Source organism: Caretta caretta, chromosome 2 (assembly GCF_965140235.1).
Source record: "Caretta caretta isolate rCarCar2 chromosome 2, rCarCar1.hap1, whole genome shotgun sequence".
Classification (NCBI taxonomy): Eukaryota; Metazoa; Chordata; order Testudines; family Cheloniidae; genus Caretta; species Caretta caretta.
In genome coordinates this window covers 251,328,638-251,352,909 of record NC_134207.1, presented here as the reverse complement: position 1 = coordinate 251,352,909, position 24,272 = coordinate 251,328,638, and the positions used below count along the sequence as shown (strand labels likewise).

The window sequence follows — 24,272 nt, the reverse complement described above, 5'->3', positions numbered from 1 at the left end:
ATTTTCTAAGGTATGTGCCAGTTTGATATTCATTGAAAGCCAGGGTATAGCCAGGCATAATGCAAGCTGTACAGCATAGTTCTGCCAGTGTACTGTAGAAAAATTTTCCCAAAGAATCAATCCTGGCTTGATTTCTTTCTGAACAGAGACCAATGAATCATGCTGGGTAAGGGCCTACTCCTGCTGCCACTGAAGTCAGTGAGCTTTAACATTGACTTCACTTGGAGCAGAAGTAGGCTTTATATCAAATATGGAACAAGTTAATTAAATTCTAAAACTTAGTCTTTGACAGTAATTCAGATAAAGCAAATTAAGACTCCAATAACTTTTTACAATACATGTAATTTCAGAGACTTAGCTCACTAAAACACTCAGGGCAGTATATGACTAATAACCAGATTAAAATAAAATCTCATTAGTCCAATACATATTGTGCATCTCATCTAAAAGAGTCTCAATTTTGTCATTTAGAAATATACGGAAATCATGTAAAATGCAAATACTGAAGGGGAGAAGGGTTTGGATTTAAAAAAAATATATGTTTAAGGTCAATGCACATATTTGCATGTGATGGAATTTGAAAGATCTTTTCTTAATGAAAGGCCACCATGGAAGTACAGGAATAGCTTCACTAATATGCACTGTGCTAGACACTCACTCTCTCTTAACACCCCCGCCCACCTCTGAGAAAGTTTTACAAGGAGATGCTTTAAAGGGGCCTCATAGTACAATTTAAAAATTTATGCATTCTTTCATATACTCGTGTTCTCATATCATCATTAAACCTAAACTGCAATTGACAAATTAAATGGACAGAAACACATTTAATGGTTGTATCACCCTTGTTTTTTGCTGTAGTGCAAAATGCAGTCGACCATAGTGGGTCTCCCAGTCAGTGTGAATTAACAGATTTCCACTTTTCTTGCTTAAAAGGACAAACAAACTAAAAAATATAATCAAATCAGACTTCTGCACAAGACAGAAATTCACCTATCCCCGCTCTTATAAAGCATCCCATCATTTTCCTTTTCTGGATGGCTCTAAAGTTTTTCTTTGTTTCAAAGCATTCACTTTAGCTAGAATAGATTATGGAGAGATCATAGTTAAGAGTTTCATTATAAAGCTGACTTTAACATCTATACACCTGGGTAACTAATTTTGGAAATTTAATTGACATGGAGGCTATGTCTGCCACTAATTCTGAAGTACACCAATGACAGTCAAAGTTTAAAGATCATGTCTTGAAATGTTAGCTAAAATTGGGATTTTATAACAAGTCATTCAGTGGGAGCTGGGTGCCTAACTCCCTTAAACCCCTTTCAAAATCTGACATTGAAGATCTAATACTTACATCTTATCTTACGAATGCGATCCAGTTTCAAGTCAGTATTTGCAGGGAAGTACCTGTTCCCCAGGCATAGGGTACCCAAGCAATGAGACAAAAGAAGAAAAAAAGTTTCCTGCATGCATGGGGGTCTGGCACGGAATCTGGCTGAGGAGAAAAGAAAAAACAAACATGTTGACAGTATTTTCACTGTCAAACAAAGATGCAGAAAACTTCATATGCAAGCCCTTTTGACATGGAAAAACTTCCATGCTGGTGATCTTGAGTCACTCTGTAAGTAAATTGACTCCTGTGATTGTGGACTTCAAACAAAAGAACACATGCACTGAATAATCCCCGTTTTCTTCTCCTGAGAGATAAACAGAGTCCAGGGGCATTGGCCCACAACCCATCCCTGTCCATGGAATGTTTCTCAAATCCTCAAGAATCACTATAGAAATAAGAATCTCGAAGGACACAGGCCATGTGGTACTTTAAGATGAGTGTTGTTCTGTACTGAGCTTTCAGGTACCATGTGGATTATAGTAGATGAGAGGAAATATAGACTATCTGGGATTTTATTTGAGGCGGAGGCCAGAGTCTGCTGGGTTAAGATGGAATGAGAGCTGGTTATACTTCAGTTCATTACTTCTTCTGTTGGGGGTAGCATTATGCACTAAAAATAATTTAGCACTACTGTTTGATGTGCATACTTTGGTTAGATGCCTTTAATAGTGTTAACAAAACATAGTACATGCACTTTTTTAAAAAGATGGTCATCTTTTAAAATGAAGAAAAATTAAATGTGTTCTTGCTGGCTAAGATCTGTACTTTCAAACTAACCTTGTCTTCATGTATGAGTTAAAGCCTTTAAGAGTATAAAGCAGAGACTTTTGGAAAGTTAATACAAAAAAGGCAGATATTTGTACTTTGTACATATTAAGTAACAGTGCATGATATTTGGACAGAGTAGTAGCATGCACTGTTTGGCCAAGGATAAAGTATTATTTTGATAAATAAAGTTCATTTTAAAAGTTCTCAAGAATGTGTTTCCTTGATTTTTTAGCAATTTACGATAATAATTTTGAAAATCTGTGCTGGTAGCTGTTAATATTCTAACTGGAGGCTATTTTTTCCTCTTGTTCTTTAGTTTCAGGAGATCAGCAATCGGTTATTGAGTTCTTATGACACAAACATAGATGAGTTTTTTTCTGAAATTGATTCTTCTATAGCTGCAAGTCGAAATGTGCTTCAACAGTTGGAGGAAAAATTTGCCCCGTTAATAAGCGCAACTGAATGGGAGAAAATACAGATGCAGGTTGGTTTCGGAGCCAATTGGATGATGATCTCAATTCATTTTGCAACTATAGTCAGTGTCAAAGCAGGAAAGTTTTTTCCAGCATATCCTCCATCCAAAAAATTCCCTGGTATCATTTGTCAATCCACACGCTAAAACAATATCTGCAAACTTTTTTTTAAACAGTACAGTACCTTGAAGTTAAACATTTTGCTACAATAACTATTGTTTGGTTTATGATTACAAATAATTCCTCCTGTGTTCGATAAGAAGGAAAGTAATATTAAAGATATTTCAGAATTATCCTGATGTGAAGAGATACAGAACAGGTTTCAATAGATTAAATATTGAAGAACATACCACCAATTGTTACAAAATGCACTTTGAACCTTCTTGTTGTATAGGGTATTGCTGCTATGCATGCCTTCCAATGTTTAGTTATCAGTCTACAATAACTAATATATTTTCTTATTTTCCCCTCAGGCATTTCGGCAAGAGATATTTGACTGCCCTATTTGCATTATGCCACTGTGTCATATCACTCATCCTCCAAGTGTCTTCTCTGAGAACAGCAATAATCGGTATTCGCGCCAGACTGTTCTGCTCTCTTGTTCACATATGTTTCATCAGACTTGTCTTCAAGCATTTGAAGAGTTTTCCTTGGGAGAAAAACTTGTTTGTCCCTTATGTCGCTCTTGTTATCAAAAGAAAATTCTTGAATGTTGATATAAACATGTAAACAGTCCAGAATGAGCTACATAATAGAATTTTTAATTGGTTTAATGATAGATAGCCTCACAGGAGATTAGATCCTTGTCAGATCCAGTGTGAGAAAAAACACTTCTCTATGGATGCTGATGCTCACTAATAGAAATAAAAGTTAAATGGGCATTGTGCTATCATTTCTCTGACTTGTTGCTTTTCCTTGCTCTCCACAGTCTTACCTGTCTTCTACTCCCTTTGGTTTCCCTTATGTTCTGTTTTCCCTTCCTGGTCTTCTCCTTTCTTTAACCTCCTCCCTCTCAGAGGCACACTACCCTCTCCATCTCCTGCACATCCCAGGATCCCTTTTTCTTTTCCCTTTCCTTGAGAACTCTTCCCTTTGACTCCTTTCTTCATTCAGTGGATTCCATCTACATACTCCCCACAGGAGTTACTCATGTTGAACAACAAGAAAAGACAGATTCCCTTGATAGCAGCGCCCAGGCAGTTGGAAATACCACCGATGAGTGTGGAAGGAGATGCATTACTTCTTCAGCTCCTTTTAGTAGCTGAATGCAGCTGGGCTGGCTCCTCTCCTTTAATGGCTGGAAACCACGTTACAAGGTCAACTATAGGCAAATGGGAAGTACTGCAAAATAGCCCTACTGCAAATGTGGCTGAGTGGTCCCCATAAAGGAACAAATTGGTTCAGGAACTTGTCATGACAGTGGGACCAAGTAATATCGTCCAGGTTAAAAGAGACCAAAATGCATTTAAAACCTTTCAATTGTGGACTGTTACCCTTGAACTTTGAGTTAAGGCCTAAAATCCCTTGATCAATGTCATGCACCCAGGAGAGCCTGAAAGCTAAACTTTTGTTAAAATGTTTCAGATGCTTTAGGAAACTATATGACTCACAATGCTGAAAATGCTTGCGGACTGCCCATATTTAAATTAGAATGGTTTTGTGTCAAAGATTACCGAAAAGTACTATTGATAACCTGTGTATTTTTCCATTAACTAAAAACTAAAATTAGGATACAGGCATGTAAAAGGTACGAGTTTGCTTTTTGATGGTTTTGCTACATGTTTGTCTTTTGCTTTATTTCTGCTCCATGTTTTGGTCCAAAGGGTGTAACGCCTACAGAACCTATGGGGATCTCTGCTACCCCCCTATGATACTCCGAACTTGAACAAATGGCTTGTTCGAGGCTCTCAAGCTTTTTACACACATTAAGCCACCCTCCACAGTGAGGTGGAATGCATATTGTGACAAAGTTCCTCCTCAGCTTTGGTGGGTCCTGCACTTTTTGGCAGATTTGCTCACCTCAGAGGTTCACGGCAGCCCTCATTTTGGCCGTTTCTGCTAGAGGCTCAAATCTGCCGTTCACTCAGCTAACCTCATCGCTGGCCAGCATGGAGGAAATGGAGAACAATCTCTACAGTCTCTGCTGTCCCACCTAGTGTGTCAGGGACAGGCCATATCCTTTTCCAATTTAGACCTTCCCTTCTGGTGTTGTCACAGACCAGGTCAACTCCTCCTGTGTCCAATCAGGAATTGGGGGAATGGGGGTTAACCCGGGCCCGCCCTCTACTCCGGGTTCCAGCCCAGGGCCCTGTGGATAGCAGCTATGTTTTCTGTATCAGCTGTGTGACAGCTACAACTCTCTGAGCTACTTCCCCAGGGCCTCCCCCCAGCACCTTCTTTATCCTCACTGCAGGATCTTCCTCCTGAAGCCTGATCACGCTTGTACTCCTCAGTTCTCCAGCAGCACGCCTTCTCACCCCCTGCTCCTTGCATGCCCCCCCCCACTAACAGATGGGAGGTCCTTTTAAAACCAGGTGTCCTGATTAGTCTGCCTGCCATAACTGATTCTAGTATGTTCTTAATTGGCTCTGGGTGTCTTAATTAGCTTGCCTGTCTTAATTGGTTCTAGCAGGTTCCTGATTGCTCTAGTGCAGCCCCTGCTCTGGTCACTCAGGGAATAGAAAACTGTTCATCCAGTGGCATTTACCTTCTACCAAACTCCTGTACCCCACTGGTCTGGATCTGTCACAATATGTTACAGAGGAGTAAATTGTAAGGCATGCACAGACAATGGAGAAACATCTTACAAAGACTCAAAAGTCCATTGTTTATTTTTAATACAAATGTTGACCAAAAAAAGCACATTGTAAATCACAGTTTGACTTCATTGAAAACAGAGTAACAAAAATATTACTAAAAACACACAAATTGTGACATTTCAAATAAAGGGAAAAGATACTAAATCTACTCCTTTTCACTATTGCACTGTGACATTCAAACCATCTAAAAAGGCAGTTGTTTTCATATAGTTTTGTAACACTGCAAGGTAACCACAACTGAAAATTTTATGAAGTACACATTTTCTGATGACCTAAATTAAATTAACCTCAAGGATTTGGTGGGGAAGATGCATCTGCTACAGATTGGTAACAGATACTTTAGTGCTAAAAACATTTTTCAGACACATTTTGCTTCCAAGATATGAGAATGCCCACATACAAAAGTTTTTAGTTAACTAAGGCCTTGATACTGCAAAGAATTAAGCACTTGCCTAACTTCAGCATGTGAGTAGTTCCACTGAACTCAACAGGACTGCACATATGCTTAAAAGTTACGAATGCATAAATTTCTGCAAAGACAGACCTACACTGTTAATATTGGAATGAAAGAGCCTGAACCTGCATGAGGAAAAACGCCCACTAATTAGCTGAACCTGTATTAGACTTTTTTTGATCTGCCATTGCACCACCATTAGTGCATAGGTACGGTCTAATGCAGAAAAGGTGGTATTTTTATGATGTCATCTAACCCTCCTCAACGCATGCCTAGACAATAAAGTTATAAGAACGCTGGTGGCAGTCTGAGCCTTGGGTGTACTCCCACTCAGGGCAGTGCAACCCCTGGGATTTTGCTTTTTTAAAAAAGCTTAGCATAGACAAGCCCACTGAGTTCAATGGGTGTTTTGCCTGAGTCGGGGAATCATTCTTACATATAGATAGAGGAATCTGAATACTCTGTATTTTTAGTTTGTGTATGTGTATTGCTGTATTGGTCACAGGCTACAATTTTAAATCCGCAATCCTAACATATCTTCATTTTCTAAATTTCTATACCAATTGAAACCAGATAAGACAAAATATTTTAAGGTTACCTTTAAAAACTGGGCAATGGTTGAATTTTTTGTTCACAACTTTTTCATTGTACTTGAAACCAGAAGATTTTGTGTAACTTTTCTGAACTGGGAAAAGGCATTAGTGTTAGAAAACATGTTTCAGTTAGCAGGATGTTAAACAGAATTTTGCCCATAAGCTTTTTAGCATGACCATCTTATCCACACTAAAAGCAAGGTCTTCATCTTTAACATCATGCTGTCTGAAATGTGTTAGTTTGTATGTTTTCTAAATTTTCTCCAATATGGACGAAGGCCAAACTACACACACGCAGCATCACTCGCTTTTTGGCTCCTAATGAGCAATTAAGGAAACACAACACAAAAGTACAGAATAAAACCCTTCATTTCTTGGTGCCATAGTATGTTTGGCTTGGTAATCACAACTGTAAAGAGCTGCTATATATTGATGTACCAACAGATTCATTTTTTATCTCCAGTGAGGTGAGGCATATTCATAAAAAAGGGGGCATATTAAGTGCCCAGTCTTTATTTTAATGGAATTCTGTGGTGACAACTGAATGACCAGACAGTACTGGTATTTCCAGAGTATCAATACTTGTACTAAGAAACCTTATATGGGACTACTGGGGGAGCAGACGGGCATTAAATAAAATCAAAGCTGATGTCCTGAGCTTTCATTCCTTGAAGCAAATGGAAGTGATGAGTGAATGGGGTAGGCAGGCTAAAGTCCTGATCATGAAGGAAACCTTATAATGACCTTTAAAAAGTTACTTTGTGTACAAATTACATTTAATGGAATAAATAGAAGAGCAGCATGTTGAAATGACTGGTACAAATATCTAGAAAGACAGCATAATTATGTATTATTTAAAAACGTTTGATATAGATACCCCCAGATTTTACAAACTTCTCTGTAGACATCTGAACAGTTTTCAAAAATTGGGGTTTCATAACAAAGTTTTAATTTTGATCAGATACAACTTTTAGATAGCTCTCATCCAAGTATGTTGGGCTGAGATCATCAGCATTTACTTCTATTACATTTGTTAAAGGATTTCTCTTTTATTACTCTTCAGCCATTTTGCCCAACTGGAATCAACCTGTAGTGTAGTTGAAACAATCAAAGATATTTTTGGTTTCAAATTTAAAGCTAACAAATATAAATCTGAATTATTAATAAAAGTGGCTAATAAAGTGGCTATTAGGAAAAGTCCATGAATGAACAATGAATTAGGCAAGCAATGGTTGTACAGAATTTAAGATCCTATTTCACCTTTCCTATTTTTAATTAAAAAACAACTTTGCTACTAAAACTTGCAGCTATCCTTACACTTCATAGTTTACTTGTAATTGAAACCAAAGCTACTGTTCTCCTGTAAAATGCCTTGCAACCATAAGTAGATGGTTATTTTGTAACATTTTCTGCAATTCTATTTAACTGAAACATCTGTACATTATAAAGTTAAGGGCAACTTGTTGACACATACTATTTAATCAAAAATAAAGCTGAAAACTTATCTGTGGAAGAAAGTACAGTAAGAGAGTCTTAAGTTAGTGGGATAGGAAAGTATTTTAGAAAACAATGGATTTCACGTTTAGACTTCCTGCTAATTAGCATAGGTGTAGTATGACTCTATATTTGGAGAAGCAGCTCCAGTCAGGCCAATGGGGCCTCGTGTGGGGGGAAAATTCTGCATGTGCCCGGGACTTGCAGTTTGGGGGGCTAATTAGTACCATTATACATCATACATCCGAGTTCTATTTAGATTAACTCGTTCTCTTATTTCCCATCTTGTCTATCCAGGCAAAGGTGAAAATCTTATGTTTGAAGTACATATTGATGACAGTTTGAAGCCACTGAATGATAGTACCTACTGAAGTACATGAAAAGGAAAAGGGAGTCAAAATGTTAACTTTTAAGAATGCAGGGCCCAATCCAGAAGAAAGCATCATCTGATTCATAAGTTCCATGTACCTAATGGAAACGTGGGCTTCTGTTTCATGAAAACTCCGTTTTTAGAGGTCAACCAGTTAGAGGAAAAAAACCATTCACATTGTCATCACTGGTAATGCAGAAGGTACCAAAACCCTGTAAAAGTGTTTACAACTATTTTGTAACTTGGTGTCCTGAAGGTCAGGCTCAATACCAGTCCACCTCCCCACAGGATACTCTTTCCTACAAGTATACCAGGGTCCTCAACATTTTAATCCTAATGTGGAACATGTAAGAGTTTGTCTCATGGACAACGTGCCCGCTTGTTTACTACTACACAGACCACATCCCTCCCATTCATAATCATATGACATCCCGGAGGAAAATACTGACTAGCGAGCACCATAGGACAAACCAGCTCCACATGGTGCACAGTTCAAAACCTCTAGATATCCTTTAGTAACTGCAGGGTCCTCAGCCTCAGTCAAGCCAAAGTCAAAGTCAGGAGTTGTGTGGCAGGGGAGAAGGACAAACCAAAGACTATGACAAAAAGGGAGTTCCACAACTTCCTATATGCTGGAGTTGGAGATTTGTTTAAAAACAAAAAATGTGGGGAGGAGGCGGGGGGGCCGGATGTGGTGAGGGTTTCTCATAATTTGCTGCAAGCCAATGTATTCCAGGGCTATGGAGCCAGCATCAGAACACCGTGGATGTCAGCTCTTTCCTCTGTGCATCCTTGCTGACTGTGATGCACTCAAAGCAAAGCTTGAAATAACTCAGTTAATATTCATCTACAAGAGAACATCAGCTCCTTTAAAAAAGCACTTTTCTGCCAGTGGCACATTTAATCAGTACTTATTTGATACCAGAGGTAGTCTGATTTATATGATACTCTAAGGCTAATGCCACATTTATTTTAGTATCTGTAAATGCTGGCTTTTTGGACAAGAATATCCCTCAGAACATTATCAATGACTCTAAGACCTTATTTTGACATTTGAAAATGCCAGGGATCACAGTGTTAAAAGTATCTAATTTGTTTTTCTGAACAAGATGAAGTATATTTCTTTTTTTTTAATTAACTGTATTGTCCTAATTATGCATGTAAAATCACTTGGTGTGAATTATACTACTGTATGTTTTAAAAACAGCATGCTCTAGTTTCATCTGAGCATGTGTAAGATACAAGAGAAGATTCAGTGATACTCTTTGGGCTTAATACTTTGCAATAAGATGGGCTATTTAGAACACAATAGAAGCAAGACTGAATTGCCTAGAACAGATACATGCATTGCTTTCTGCAAAACTCTTGACAATTTGGGCTAAAGGGTATCATGTTATACTTATGAAATTCAAGGAAAAATAGTACAGATTGAGAGCAAGTGACCTTAAATCCTTATGTTTCTTTGGGAACAGGAAGGGCTAGGGTTATATTTTATGACTAAATGGTTTATTCTAGGTCCCTCAGAATACCGTCGCAAAGACATCAACCTAACATATGTGAACGCTGGCAGAGACTCATCCAGACAATCACATATTTGATATAAAAATTCATCTTGAAAACTTTACCTTCTATCCATTTCTCATGTGTACCGTGATGTAGATTCAGTAAATAAGGACTGCCTTACCCATGTCTAATTTAGACAGCAGATTCTTCAGGGCAGGGACCACCTCTTCCCTGGTTTGCACAGCACTGCGCACACAGGAGCACTCTATACTGTATCGGATTACAAGAGGTTTCGGGAGCATGGAGGATTAATACTCCAACAGCTCCAGTGGTTGGTGATACTGTTGAAGCTTTAATATGGTACTTCTGAACCAAAACACAAAATAATTTCTTGTTAAATTCTTTAATTTCTATGACACTAGAACAGTCAACTGTGTAAAAGATATTGGAGAAACAGGGCCAACAATAAACACCATTACAATCTGTAAACAAAGTTTCCTATGAATCCAAAAATTGTTACTTCTAAAGTAACATCATACCAATTTAATTTTCACCTTAAAAAGGTAAATACGGAAGATGTGCTTACACTTAAAAATCCCACCATATTACAACAATTCTGCCACTATGCATTGAATATTGTGCTACCAACACAGGAGAAAGCCAAGAGGTGGCTAACTTAAGACACTTAATTCACATACCACAAATCAGACCAAAAATGTATCTTTTTTATCAGACAGGAGCATCTCTGTGCTTTAGCCTCATAAAAAATGAGGCAGATGTTGATGTCACCAAGATCTGCTGTATACACCTGAAGGAGGTACAGACCACCTGACTACATGAGACAAAAAATTGGAAGTGCACTGTCAATATCCATTAATGACTTCTCCATTGCTTCTGTGTAAATGAATTTACCCTTCTGTGACTAAACGACCAATGTGTTATATTTACGTTTGAAAGTAGCACTGTATCTGTAAAAAGTTTTGCATATAGAATGTCAGTTTCAGGACTTTTAATGTAGACAGTGTCACAATACAAAAAGTAGATATTAAACCACTGTCAGCAGCTACAGAAAGGTTGGACTTTCTCTGAAGATTAATCCACTATAAGAACCACACTGAACCTAAACTTTTGCCTTTCTTCCAGTATATAGTGTCTTTATTTAAGTACGCTTTTTAACCAATATATATCTGTGACTCTAAGATTCAAAGTACAACCCACTAGACGGAGTGCAATCAGTATGCTGCAGTGTTTGTTTTGGAAGAAAAAGAAATACTAAGACAAGGGGAAAGCACTCCAAGTCTTTCTTCTTTTTCTGCCTACATACTATAACTTGTATTCTTACTATTTGTGAACCTATCTACCGGAGCTTGCCTCCACACAACTCACTAGCCAAACACAATCCATTTTGGGGAATCATATATAAGCATGGTGAATTATTTGACTTTTTCTTAATTTCCTTGGATTATTGACAGAACACATATGCCCTCAAAAAAAAAAAAAAAAAACCAGTCCGTTTCTGCTGTGGACTCAATACTGAGAGAAGGATGAAGATCAAAATTAAGGCAGAAAGCATCCAGAGCTTGAGCAGAAATTTTTGCTTTTTGATCTTTATGCAGACAATTTCATCTGGGGATCTGATCAAAAAATTCTTACTGAGGCAACTACCTTAAAGTCACTGTTACAGAAAGCTGGAATATGTTTTATAAAATTAACTAACCCTATCATATGTCACAATTTACCACACTCCCAGTGGGGATATGGTACAATTATAGTCATATTATCATTTCCAAAGATAAAAAGTTGATAATTTATATTATCATTCTTTACACTTCTAATGCATAAGCCCATACACTCTCAACGGATACAAGGAGTCAATGCTTTTACTAATAAATCTTGTAATGTTTATAACGTGAATCCATTTTTTTAAAAGTAATTTAGGTGTAGTTATCTGTTCTTGGAACTTTGCTTCAATGGAGAGAAAAATAATTTCTGCTGTCCAAAAACTCAACAATAAATGTAAGCAACAGAAAAAGATGCTTGTAAGTCTCAATGAAAACTAGCAATTTTACTCTCTCAAAAATGGTACAACATACCCAAACCTAATAAGCAGTAGATATACCTCAGAAATTATTGCAACAGTATTCATATTATGCCCAATTTCCATTCAGAAAAGGCCACTTCAGGAAACCATTATTTTTGTGGCTGTTGCTTGGGGTTTCTTGTGAAGCACTCCACTAAGCTCCCATCTCACTCATATTTCATTAAGCGTAGGTCCAGAACTCATACATTACTCAGGAAGAGAACAGATAAGAGATACTTGACATCAGAAGAGACTAACTTGTTTCAGAATCTTACTGGATATAAGCCCATTATCATGGTTTGATTGAGTGGAAGGGTTCAGACCTCAAGTGGACATATTTCAGTTTTACATAAATATGAAAGAAGAAACATTAAACTTACCAAAAAATGTTTTAGTAACCTTGCCTGATCTGTCTACAGAACACACATATACATGCAATGGTCCTCCTTAGAGTCTTTATACTTCCTCTTTTCAAGTCAAGTGTTAGTGCAGCAGTGTTGGACAACAGGCAAAAGTATAAATATTTTAATATTGACCTGTGATTGTCACATACTACTTGCAGGACTTCTGATTCTATAGCAATGCTAAAGAAAATACCGAATTTCTCCTCATCAGTGCCATTCTGGGTCTAAGGGCTCAGAGCAGCTAAATCATGTTACATTGCAGAAAGCTTCATACTCACAAGAAAGACTGAACTGTAGGTTTTGCTGACAACTGACTGCATCATTTCTGTAAGCTTAGTATTCAACATATATTGTATACTACACACGCTATATAGTACTATATATGTAGATATAGTCCTATATAGTATATAAGAGAAACTAAAGACTTAAAGAGATTAGTGAAAAATAATGGCTTGCACCGAGCTATAAACATTCCTCTGTGTGTGTGTGTACGCATATACGAGAGAAACTAAAGACTGAAGAGGTTAGTGAAAAACAGAGATTAGTGAAAGAGAGTGGCTTGCACCACTGAGCTACAATATACTGCACTATTATGACCAGGACTTAACTCAGAAAACCCTTAAGGAAACTGTGCAACTGCAGATAACTAGACAAAGTCTATGCTACTTGTGTTGATACGTGTGTGCACACAGAGTTCACAGAAGTTTATGTGCGTATATTTTGAAGGGCGACTGACCTCTATAGCATAACACTTACTGTAAGTTATAGTACTGTAAGAATTATAACAATAAGAGGCCAGCAGAGCTTTCTACAAAGCATACTGGGCTCAGATTTAACAGCAAAGTATGTTAGAATTTATCTTGTGTTCATTAGACTTGATAAGACACCTTACGATTACCACTGAAGAAAATTACCTTCTCTCATTTAAAACTAAGAATAAAAAGCCTACAATGCTGAGTCTGTAAGAGTGCTTCATGATGCCAAACATTACATACAGCCTAGTGAATCCTGTATGAAAGTAACAGTGATCTCTCCGAATTACTTCAATTTTTTAATGAATTCTTAGTAGAAAAGAAGTGTGCCTTGCTGTTAAAGACACCTAAACATTCCTAATTAGAGTTATATTGGGCTTCAAATGTACCCTTTATTTCCAAGTCTCAGAGTTGTTCACCAGCATTATATTTATATCACAGAGGAGGTATTGTACAGTTAACATGGTAGTAGGGCATCATATCTAGAAACATGAGGCTCTGTCCAAAGAGGAATTAGTTATTTTTCTCGGCTTCCAGTCTTCAGGGCACCTCCTGCATAAACTGATGGGGAGTATACAAAATCAAATCAGAAATGGTAGAATCTGAAGTAGCTTGGTTTCTCAGAAATACACAGTGTGAAACATGAGAGAAGATTGGACCCAAAATTAACAAGTGAAATTAATACAAAGATATTTTGATGAAGATGACAGGAATGTCATGAGGTTGAAGTTTTCAGCTCTATTGATTGAAGATGATTGCTTCTCACAGTGTTTTCTGATGCCCATTTGCAGAAGGCTTTGTTGTCTCAGAGTCTCTTGCATTGTTCGACAGATGAAGTTTATCTAAACCTGCATAGGTAAGGTATTACACATAAGGTAAAATGCAATTTTCTGCTTTTCACATATATAGATATTTACAATGGAAAACTGCTAAAAGCACATTGTATTCAAACCAAATTGTGTTTGGATTTATTTTCCATATTTGCTTAAGGCCAAAATCAACCTTTTTCTCTGAGGCCCCTCTCGACATGCTCTAAAAACTCCAGGGCCTATTGGGAAGGAGGAGGGCAGGCCGGGGCAGGGGCCTTGCACATAGGCGTAGTGTGACTTCTATTTCGGGGGGGACAGGGGCCAGCAATCCAGGGAGGGAGTGCCACCTCCAGCCCCTGACTCAACTCAGCAGGCTACTCGCCTGTCTGGGTTGGGGGAGGGGGCCGATGCAACCAAAAATTATAACTTAAAGGTGGGGGGCTTAGCTCAAAAAGTTTGAAAACATCTTAGGGCGCAGGAAGGGGGTAGCTCAGGATGCAGGGAGGAGGCAGTTATCAGCTGTGGGCAGGAAGGAGCAGCTCAGTAGCTAGGGACTGTGTGTTGGCAGGGCGTAGTTCAGAGTGCAGGGAGGTGGTAGCTAGAGGCTGTGTGTTGGCGGGGCATGGCTGTGGGTGCAGGGAGGGGGTAGCTGGGGCTGTATGCAGGCAGGGGGTAGCTCAGAGCGCAGGCAGGACATAGCTCAGGATGCAGGGAGGGGGGTAGCTAGGGGCTGTACGCCGGCAGGGGGTAGCTCAGGGTGCCGGCAGGGGGGTAGCTGGGCCTGTGTGCTCAGAGGGCTCCCCTGCAGTTCCTTTTCCCGGAGGGGTCTGCCAGCCACGGAGCCAGGTCTCCCCACCAAGGTGGCTCTTACCGGATGTCTCTGCAAGAGCAAAGGGGGCTGGGACTCAGGAGCTAAGAAGCAGCTTTATTTTGGGGGTACCAGCAGGAGAGGAGAGAACTCTGTGGCTGCCTGCTCCATGGCACCAGCCAGAGCACAGCTGCCCCGCACTGCCCGGTGTAATGGCAAAAACAGCAGCCGGCACCAACACCTACTGAGCCTGCTCAGTTCGGGTGAGCAGGCTCAGTACAACCTAGATAGGAAATTCTGCCAGGGAGCTGTTTGCCACTACATCGGCTCTGGCTTCCTGCCTCCGACCTGGCCAGGGGGCAGGGACAGGAGGGGGAGAGGTGGTATAGATTTGCCCCCCGGGCTCTTGCGCTGCAATTGAGGGGGGGGACGGGTGGCAATGCCCTCCATGTCCACAACTCTGCACTTGGGCTTAGGGCTTCTGCCTCACAGGGAGCACCAGGGCTCCCCGTTTCAGCCCCGCAGGGTGTGCAAGGGATCGTGGCTTCAGCCCTGTTCCTCCTAGGAGTCCCGGCTTCAGCACTGCGGGGGTGCTGGGGATTGGGGCTTCAGCCCCGTGCCTCCCAGCTTGAGTTCTGCGGTGGCCGCCGAAAATCGGGATCTGGGTTTCAGCCACGGGGCCCCCTTGAAAGGGCTTGCCAACCCCCGGTTGAGAACCATTGCTCTAGTTCAAACAGGAATTACTTCAGGGAAGTCCTCAGGCCTGTGTCACACAGCAAGTCAGACTACATGATCACAACCTTCTGGTTTTATAATCTATGAACATTTTCAAAAACAGGAGCCTACAATTAAGCTCTTAAATCTGCACTTTAAACAATTAAAGATGGGTTTTCAAAAGTATTTCAGTGCACAAGTTCCATGGGTACTTTTAAAAATACTACCCTTAGTGGTCTAAATATGGACTTTGGAACCTAAAGTTCAGGTCTTTTTTTAAAAATTGAATTCTAAGGGCACAAAATGAATATCCCATCTTAGAACTTCCCCACTCTTGGATCCTCATTCCCTACCCAAAGTCACAACTATTCCCCTAACAATCAAAAGCAATGACATATAAAATAGGATACTCAAGGCACTGAACAAGGTGAACTCAAAGATCCTCTTTTCATGACAAGTCCCTATCTAATGAATAGGGAGATCAAACCAAACAGATAAACAAGAAATTAACAGCAGTGTATCACGTCTATCAAGAACAACTAAGACGAAGCTTTCTTGAATACATATTCCTAGCACAAGATCTACTGATGAATCATAGAAAGATAGGACTGAAAGGATCTTGAGAAGTCATCAATTCCAGTCCCCGTTGCTGTGGCAGGACCAAGTAAGCCTAGACCATCCCAGACAGGCGTTTGTCCAACCTGTTTTTAAAAACCTCTAATGATGGGGATTCTACAATCTTCCTTGAAAGCCTATTGCAGAGCTTAACTACCTCTATAGTTACAAAGTTTTCCTAATATGTAACCTATATTGCCCTTGCTGCAGATTAAGACCATTACTTTTTGTCCTGTTTTCAGCAGACATGGAGAACAATTGCGCACCACTGTCCTGATAACAGCCCTTAACATATCTGAAGACTTATCAAATTCCCCCCTCAAGTCATCTTTTCTCAAGGCTAAACACATAGGCGCCGACTCTATGGGTACTCAGGGGCTGGAGAAAAATTAGCGCAATTAGTCCGCAATTCATACTAATGGAAGTCTGTATAATACATCAGATTGTCACAGATTACCTACATGTGTGTGCACACAAACAAAAAACATGTACAAACCAACTAGTGAAGTGTTAAGATTTTATATTGAAGCAATTACACAATCATAAAATGTGACAGGTAAGACTGAACCAAAAAAAACTTCTTTCCATCCCTTTGTAATGCATACATATAACAATACCGGCAATGTGTTCACAGATTCTTTCTAGATTACAACACGAAAAAATATGAGCACAAAGGAAGATTACTGACTAAGAATCCATGGTTCTTCGAACACATTGACAGGATAGATCCACACTCTAAGGAGCACTTATATTTTCTTGCTATAGTCACAACTCTCTGGGAAGAAGTGACCACTGGAGTCTCAGGCACTCACCTTCACAGCACTGAGTGTTCAGACCCAAGATTATAAGAAACAGCAGTCTAAATCTCACTACTGGATCTTTCAACTTAATCAAATTCCATTCAAGAGCCTGAAGAAGTTGGTACAGTTGGTGAGGAGTGTGTACCTAGACAAAAGCGGCAAAGAGACCGGTGGCACCTTATAGACTAACAGACATATTGGAGCATGAGCTTTCGTGGGTGAATACCCACTTTGTCGGATGCATGTAGTGGAAATTTCCAGAGGCAGGTATAAATATGCAAGCAAGAATCAGGCTAGGGATAACGAGTTAGTTCAATCAGGGAGGATGAGGCCCTCTTCTAGCAGTTGAGGTGTGAACACCAAGGGAGGAGAAACTGCTTTTGTAGTTGGCGAGCCATTCACCGTATCTAGGCAGTCAACCTACATAACGCAAGCTCTCTCCCTTGAATATTTACAGCACAATGCCCCACACTTGTGAGGTTAAGTAGCAGCAAAATCTGTTAAAGGAGGTGGCTCTCATGAGAGCTAGTTAAATAAAGATAGCAGAACTGTTCTTCTGAACTGATCGAAAGTCATGGAAACCAAGTCAAGAGAATTAACATACTGTAATCTGAATTCTGGGCAGTTGTCCTACATATCGCAATGAGAGAAACATTTGAAAAAACATACTGCAGAAATGGTCTTGGATCTGTAGAATGTGTTTTAAGACTTTTAGATACTTGCAAATTCTTAGCAAGCACGCATACACAATTTGATCCATTTAGACCAGCTGAGTAGAAATTGTATCCCCATTAGGCTTGTCTTCAATAGATTTATGTAAAGGTTTAATTCTCTGTATATAGTAGCTAAAAACTACTAAGCTATGCAGTCTAACATTTCTTGATAGTAAGCAAAGCTTAGGAAAGAACATTACTGGGAAGTTAAAAAACTGTTTTAGGTAAAAGTCAGAAGTCAACTTTAGTTAGGAATGCAGGTTGTCGGCACAGCACTATCATATTCTTTTGGGAAGAGCCTAGGATTCATAGCCCTCCATTAGCCAGAGTACAAAGGGATAGAGTATGGGGTCAATACAACTGCATCTTTTATGACTATAGGGCTGAATGTTCCTTTCTGTGAGGCAGCATGTGAATACCACCCAACTACTTTTGAGATGGATCTGACTTGGGATTGTGCACACCAGGAACTCCACAGACTGGTTCCATCCTGGCAATACTCTGAAAACTGAAGATATCATAATATACAGGAATGCAGAATTAAGGTTGTGTGCTCAATCTTAGCTTGCACATTTCCTCAGAAGATTAGTTAACTCTGTAAACTTAACTCTGTTAACTTGTAGAATTTCCAATTGTTTTATTTCTTTATGTTAATGACTGATTCCTAGGATTCAGACCTTTTTATCTTTATGATAAACTGTTTAAACAAACAAAAAGTACTGCTAAAGTCATTGATAAATAACTTATGATTTTTCTTTTTCTTTGTTAATGTTAGGATTACTTTTCTGAAATTATAAATAAAAGATGAAAATATTACTGATACAGAATTCAATTCCCTTCTGGGAGAGACCAAGCCTGGAACGTTTCAGCCTAAAACGTGATTTTTTTTAATAAGTTATGAGTGAATGAAGAAAGATATTACAACAAACTTTTCTGCAGCCGTAACTATACTGGGTGTGACTGAGCACTTGCTCTAAAATACATGCATTCACAAACACCCTGAAGGTACAGCAGTAATGAAGATAATTCAAACGTTAGCCAGAAGGTATAGTGTGGTGCAGGGATAGGGGAGAAATGTTTATGTGAGAAAAACAACTCTTTTGCAATGGCAAATAGGTTCTATTACAACTCAGACTGTCTACATGCACATCCATTTGGTTAGCTTACGAGCAAGAATTAGCTGAAATACGTTTGTAGGGACTTGGGAAACTTTATGATGAAAAGGGGCAACAAAAAAAAGATGTAGATGTTAAAATAAAGGGCAAATGCCTTTACCATATTACCTAATGCTTTGAAGAGCTCTTCCCGCACAGCAGAGGTGAACTTTCTGACCAGACATAGAGTTGTCACGATAGCAAAGAGCAAATTGTACGATAACACAATGTAGAAATTTCCCAGCCAGTTAAACCTTCCAAAGTCTCCAAGCAGATCAAATCTGGTAATTCCTGTTAAAGTTACATTTTTGAACATTTAAAAAGAGATAAGATTTAAAAATATTCTTGAAAATATAGGTTTCAGAGTAGCAGCCGTGTTAGTCTGTATTCGCAAAAAGAAAAGGAGTAATTGTGGCACCTTAAATTTGTTAGTCTCTAAGGTGCCACAAGTACTCCTTTTCTTTTTATGAAAATATAGGAGATTGACATATCTAACTCTAGTACTTGGTGCTGTATTAAAGAAAAATACACTAAAAATCCCTATGATTGATAAATGGATGTACAGTCAAAGATGCAAAACCAACCATTTTTGAAGGTCATGTGGGTCTCGTTTTACTACCATAGAGTTGCTAGCCATACTATAACTATAACAAAATACCTTAGGTGACTCGGATAAAACGTGTGTCTTGAAATAACAATGTTATAAATTCAAGATGAAGAAGTCCTTCCCCAATTTCAATAAATATAATTTTGAAAATTAACTATCTTAAATCAATCATCATAAAAGCCATTTTGTTTTATGGAAGCCTGGCGTCAGGCTTCCATAAAATTCTTACTTATATCAAAAAATGACGGAAAGAATTTGTGTGCCTTTCACAAAAGACAACACTAATTAAGATTTAGCTGCTTTACACACACACACACACACACACGCCTCGTTTAGTTCTGAAACTTGCTGCTTTTTCCATGACATGAGAATGTTTAGCATTACTTATTCAAAAAAGTATATGCAATGTAAGAAACAGCAGAATAGCACATCACTAGAAAAGCATAGTTTTGTCTGCATTAACTGTAAATTACATTATTTTTCTGTATACTGATTTTTTATTACACTGCTTTTTTCAGATATCTGTTTGCAGCAGTAAGTGCCCTGTCAAGAGAGGCACAAAACCACATGGTACAGTAAACATTAGGGCTGCATACATGCTTTGCAGATCCACTGTTTTGGAATCAAGTATTAAGACTTCCTCTCCTAGTACAATTCCTCTCCTAGTGCCAGTGCTGCAGTCAGATAGGAGTCACACGGGAGGAGGAAATGAGTGAAGCTCACAATCCTGACGGCTCCCAGGTAGACCTCAGGCTCCAACTCACATTGCCAGGGTAGCAAACTCTAGGGGCTACCAAGCTCCGAGTGCATACTGAAGAAGCAGAAAAGGAAACAGGAAGCTTTCCAAATCCATGTTGTGTCAGGTCTAACACAAGTCAGTTCCAAGAAGGCAGTCTGTGCCAAAGAAGACCACATCAAGACAGACTGCAAAGGTGTAGGGTGTTGAGGCAAAGCCCAAAACAATCTCCCCCTTGGACTCACTCCAAGGAGTCCTCCTGTGTTGATTTATTCTCAGAACTCAGTCTTACCTCTGAATAAGGTGAAGGGAAAGAGTATTCACTGGCCTCAACATCAAAATGTGGAAAACACAACCTCCAGACACCAAGCTTCCCTTGAAAACTCAACCAACCCTCAGATCTGAGATTCTTGGGAACAGGTTTTGAACAACAACTCAATTCCAAAAAGGTTACAGACTTGGAAAGACTGTGCTGTTCAGGCTTGGGTATACTAACCTGCAGTGCTTTGTCCAGTGATAAGTGATGACACTTCAACTCCATCTCTTTCTAAGGTCAAGGGGAAAGAGCTGCACAAGCCATGCATCTCATTGTACAGAGATCCTGGCCCAGAGCTGCACAAACCATGTGCCTCATTGTACAGTGACCCTGGCCCAGAGACTCTAGGATGGTCCATGACACATCATGGCATTAAAAAACATGCACCACTTGAAACCTCTGCATCAGCCATCTTATCTAGCCAGAAAAGGAGCAGCTAACGACTGGGATCAGCTTGAGTATTTAAGGAGAACACAAAGGGTACAAGATTATAGAGCAAAAAGGTGGGGACTAAGGAAAGAGCCCTAAGGGATAATGGAGAAAGGATTGAAGTTGCCCAGGACAATGAAAAGGAAAGGGCAAAGAGATAGGTGAACAAAGAATACAGATTCATAAGCACACAAGGAGAAGGAACTGACAGTCAAAATCAGCAAGCAGATCAAGAAAGATAAATACAGAGAAGATGCTTTTAGACTTGACCATGAAGTTGAGATTGACCTTAAACGCAGTTTCAATGGAATGGAGAGGGTGGAAGTCAGACTGCAGGGCATACAAGAGGGTTTGAAAGAGAAACTCAAGGCAGGAAACAAGGCTCACTCCAGAAACCTGAAGTAAGAGGTGGGAAAAGGAAATGGTGCATTAGTTGGATATTTAAGTGGGGTCAAAGCAGGGTTTTTTTTGCAAAATACAAGAGTGACTCTTGAAGAGGAAGGGATTGCGAGGACAGTTGGTCTTCAAAAGAAAAGGCATCACTGGAAGACAAATCAGAGGGACAGAGTGCCATGTCTCAATGACAGCAGGTACATAAAAGTGATTATAACCTATATTTCTTGACAATCTTCAATACATATATATTTTAATATGCTTATCTGGAAAATCAGCCTTTATGCAAGTTGATTTTTTTTATTGCCTTATCTATTTAAAAAAGCATGTATACAGCCCTTTCAGGGGGAAAAACATCCAATGAAACTACACTATAAGAGTCTATTGTAGTACCATAAGTATAAACATAAAAAGTATTAGTAACAAAATATTCTGTGGACATTTTAAAATTCAGAATGTATGTTTAAAACTTAAGAATTCTAAAAATACAGCATTAAGTAAACACACAACTTCAGTTTTAATTTCAAATCAATACTTATGATAAAATCCTAGAGAAAAAGAATGCTGGAAAACAGTAATTTTATGACATAAAACTCAATTTTGTTTGTAGCTCTAAATTCCTATCTTAACTACTCTGCTCCCTAGTTCATTTCACAATGGTAAATGATATGGTGCGGACAATCAAGCACTTGCCAATCAGGAGCAGTAAAAGAAAGGCTGAAAAGGCCTGAAAAACTAGGTTTTTCATTTTTACTTTTTGTTAAAAATCCCCCCAAATCCTTGAATATGGCAGTAAAGAGTTGACAATGTTAGTTAGAATGCTAAAATACATGTAACAATTCTCTATACTTCATCTTAAATTCAAAGACTGGATTAAAAAAAGTTAAAACGTGAAATACTTGATAACTTTCCCCAGTTTGCCTTTCCCATAATGCTGAAATCCTACTTTTTCTTTATAGTCTAGAAACTTGCTTTTTTAATACTGTGAAAAGACTATGAATCTGTTTAACATATTTATTTCTTTTCATCTATTCAGTGCCACTAGGCGTAACATGTAATGCAATGCATGTTGATATTTTGCAAAGCACCACATGACTCACTGTACTCTAATACACTCTATTAATCCTGTTTGGACAGCTGTGTCTGTGCATTTGTTAGCTGTGTTTTAATTGTTCCATTTTCTTATTTATCTCTATGGCAAACTATCCAGGAATTTCATTTGTTAAGTTGTTTTTTTTTTTAAGTGAGTTTTGCCATTAATTTGTTTTCTATGTAACAGTTGCACCCTGCATGTACACTTTCCTCAATACAATTATCTTGTATTAATACCAACTGTTAATCTTAATTACAGTGCATAACCAATGATTTTGACAAACAAAAATGGTAAATGCCATAAAAAATAGTAGCACAATACAAATGCCATAATTCTATTTTTAAACATTGCTATTTGAACACTGTGTGTTGGTCTAGATGTTAAAAAGTGGTTTCATTTCTCAGATCATTATCATATTTGCTCTTGATTTTAAGATTTGAAATCTTTAATTATTAGATTTATTATTTTGATTTTTTGTGAAATTTAGAATGTCAATATATAAATGTACATTTTTGTGATATTAAACATGGATTTTTTTATTTTATTTTATTTTGAAAGGTGAGAGCTTTGGGTTAAAATACCATTCTTCAAACAATTTATTGTTTCACACACAGAGTCCTGGAATGTCACTGAATATTAATGGGACCCAGTGCAGAAACAGACTTGTGAGTGCCTGTTTGGACCCTTTAAAATGGGATTCTTCATAAGAAGACTGTATACAATATGCCATGTAGTTATTAGATTAGTTTATTGGGAAATCTCAATTGTTTTTAATGTAATGGCACTTTAGTTAAGTAGTTGTTGTTTGTTTTTGCAACTAAAAGCTTGCGTACACTGCCCTGCAGTTCGGACTACAGTGATGGGAACTGCAGCGCACACTAGCATGCTGCACTATACCTCCCCCATGTGGACGCTGTGGGCACAAACTAAAAGGTACCTCATTCACATTGACCGAGTCCTAAAGGGGAGTTACAGCACAGCCCACTAGCATGTGCCACCCTTCACACCCCATAGTCTGAACTGTGGGGCCATGGAGATGGAGTCTAAATGGAACAGAAGTTAGATGTTTTAAATCTGACTGTCTGAAGTTAAACTCCTATACTCATATTTAAACACCAAAAGTGTAAGTGGCCTGATTTTTGGAAGCAGCCAACACTTACAAATCTCAGTGAAGTTCACAGAAGGTGCAAGTGCTCTGCATCACCGAAAATCAGATGACTTATTTAAACGCTGCCATACGACTTTACAAGCCTATATTTAGGTACTTAGGCCTGAGTCTGAAAGGTTGAACATTTAAATGCATTTCAAATACAAGGGGGCTCTCTCTTTAATCTGTTGCACCAGTTTTCCAGGACAGGTATAGATAACAATTTTAAACAGAAATAAAGGTGTCTTCCCCCCACCAATATTCCAAAGTTTAGCTTTTAACATATGAACCTAGAGGGGCAAGGACGATATGCAGAATTATTTTAACAAAAACAATAGACTGGTTTTCTATTACTATAAAAGAAAGCTAAATACATGAAGTGTGTTTAACACTTCATAAACCTTTATGCTCAAGGTGTTAACTTGCTGCTTCATCCATAGATAGCTTGCTGTGCCATCCACTTACGACATCTATATGAACTCAGATGAAATTCACACTTTTACAGAAGACAAAAACCAATTTTAAGATAGACATGATATAACTGTGCATGCCTTTCAAAAGTTTTCAAATCTATTTTCTTTTTATTGTCTGCAAGTTTACCTTCAAGAACAATAGTATTCTTTAGTTTCTATGAAAAACTAAGCCATCTATGGTATTAATACAAGTAAAGCAAGAAAAAATAGTCTAAGAGGACTAAAGCCCTTTAAAAAGATATTCCTTAAATCCAAATTTTAAATGAAACCATGATCTTCTGATTAACATCTGAAAAAGTAGTGTATTTTCTAGAAAATACTTCGCCTCTTTTAACAAAATGTGTGATCCTGCTATTTATATGTAG

The 24,272-nt window shown here is 38.6% G+C and overlaps 2 protein-coding genes across 7 annotated transcripts in view; one reads left to right on the top strand and one right to left on the bottom strand.

Annotated features, from left to right (window-relative positions):
• The window catches only part of RNF32 (ring finger protein 32), a 53,920-nt gene extending 49,556 nt beyond the window's left edge, over positions 1-4,364 (top strand). For all 5 annotated transcript variants that reach the window (XM_048837608.2, XM_048837606.2, XM_048837609.2 and 2 more), the window contains 2 exons: positions 2,475-2,642; positions 3,105-4,364. In XM_048837608.2, coding sequence (XP_048693565.1) covers positions 2,475-2,642; positions 3,105-3,347 — 411 coding nt within the window. In that variant the 3' untranslated portion in view covers positions 3,348-4,364. The remainder of the gene's footprint in view (positions 1-2,474; positions 2,643-3,104) is intronic.
• Positions 4,365-10,251: 5,887 nt separating this feature from the next.
• LMBR1 (limb development membrane protein 1) overlaps positions 10,252-24,272 on the bottom strand; it is a 151,030-nt gene continuing 137,009 nt past the window's right edge. For both annotated transcript variants that reach the window (XM_048837603.2, XM_048837605.2), the window contains 2 exons: positions 18,843-19,004; positions 10,252-13,948 (listed from right to left, as the gene is read on the bottom strand). In XM_048837603.2, coding sequence (XP_048693560.1) covers positions 13,863-13,948; positions 18,843-19,004 — 248 coding nt within the window. In that variant the 3' untranslated portion in view covers positions 10,252-13,862. The remainder of the gene's footprint in view (positions 13,949-18,842; positions 19,005-24,272) is intronic.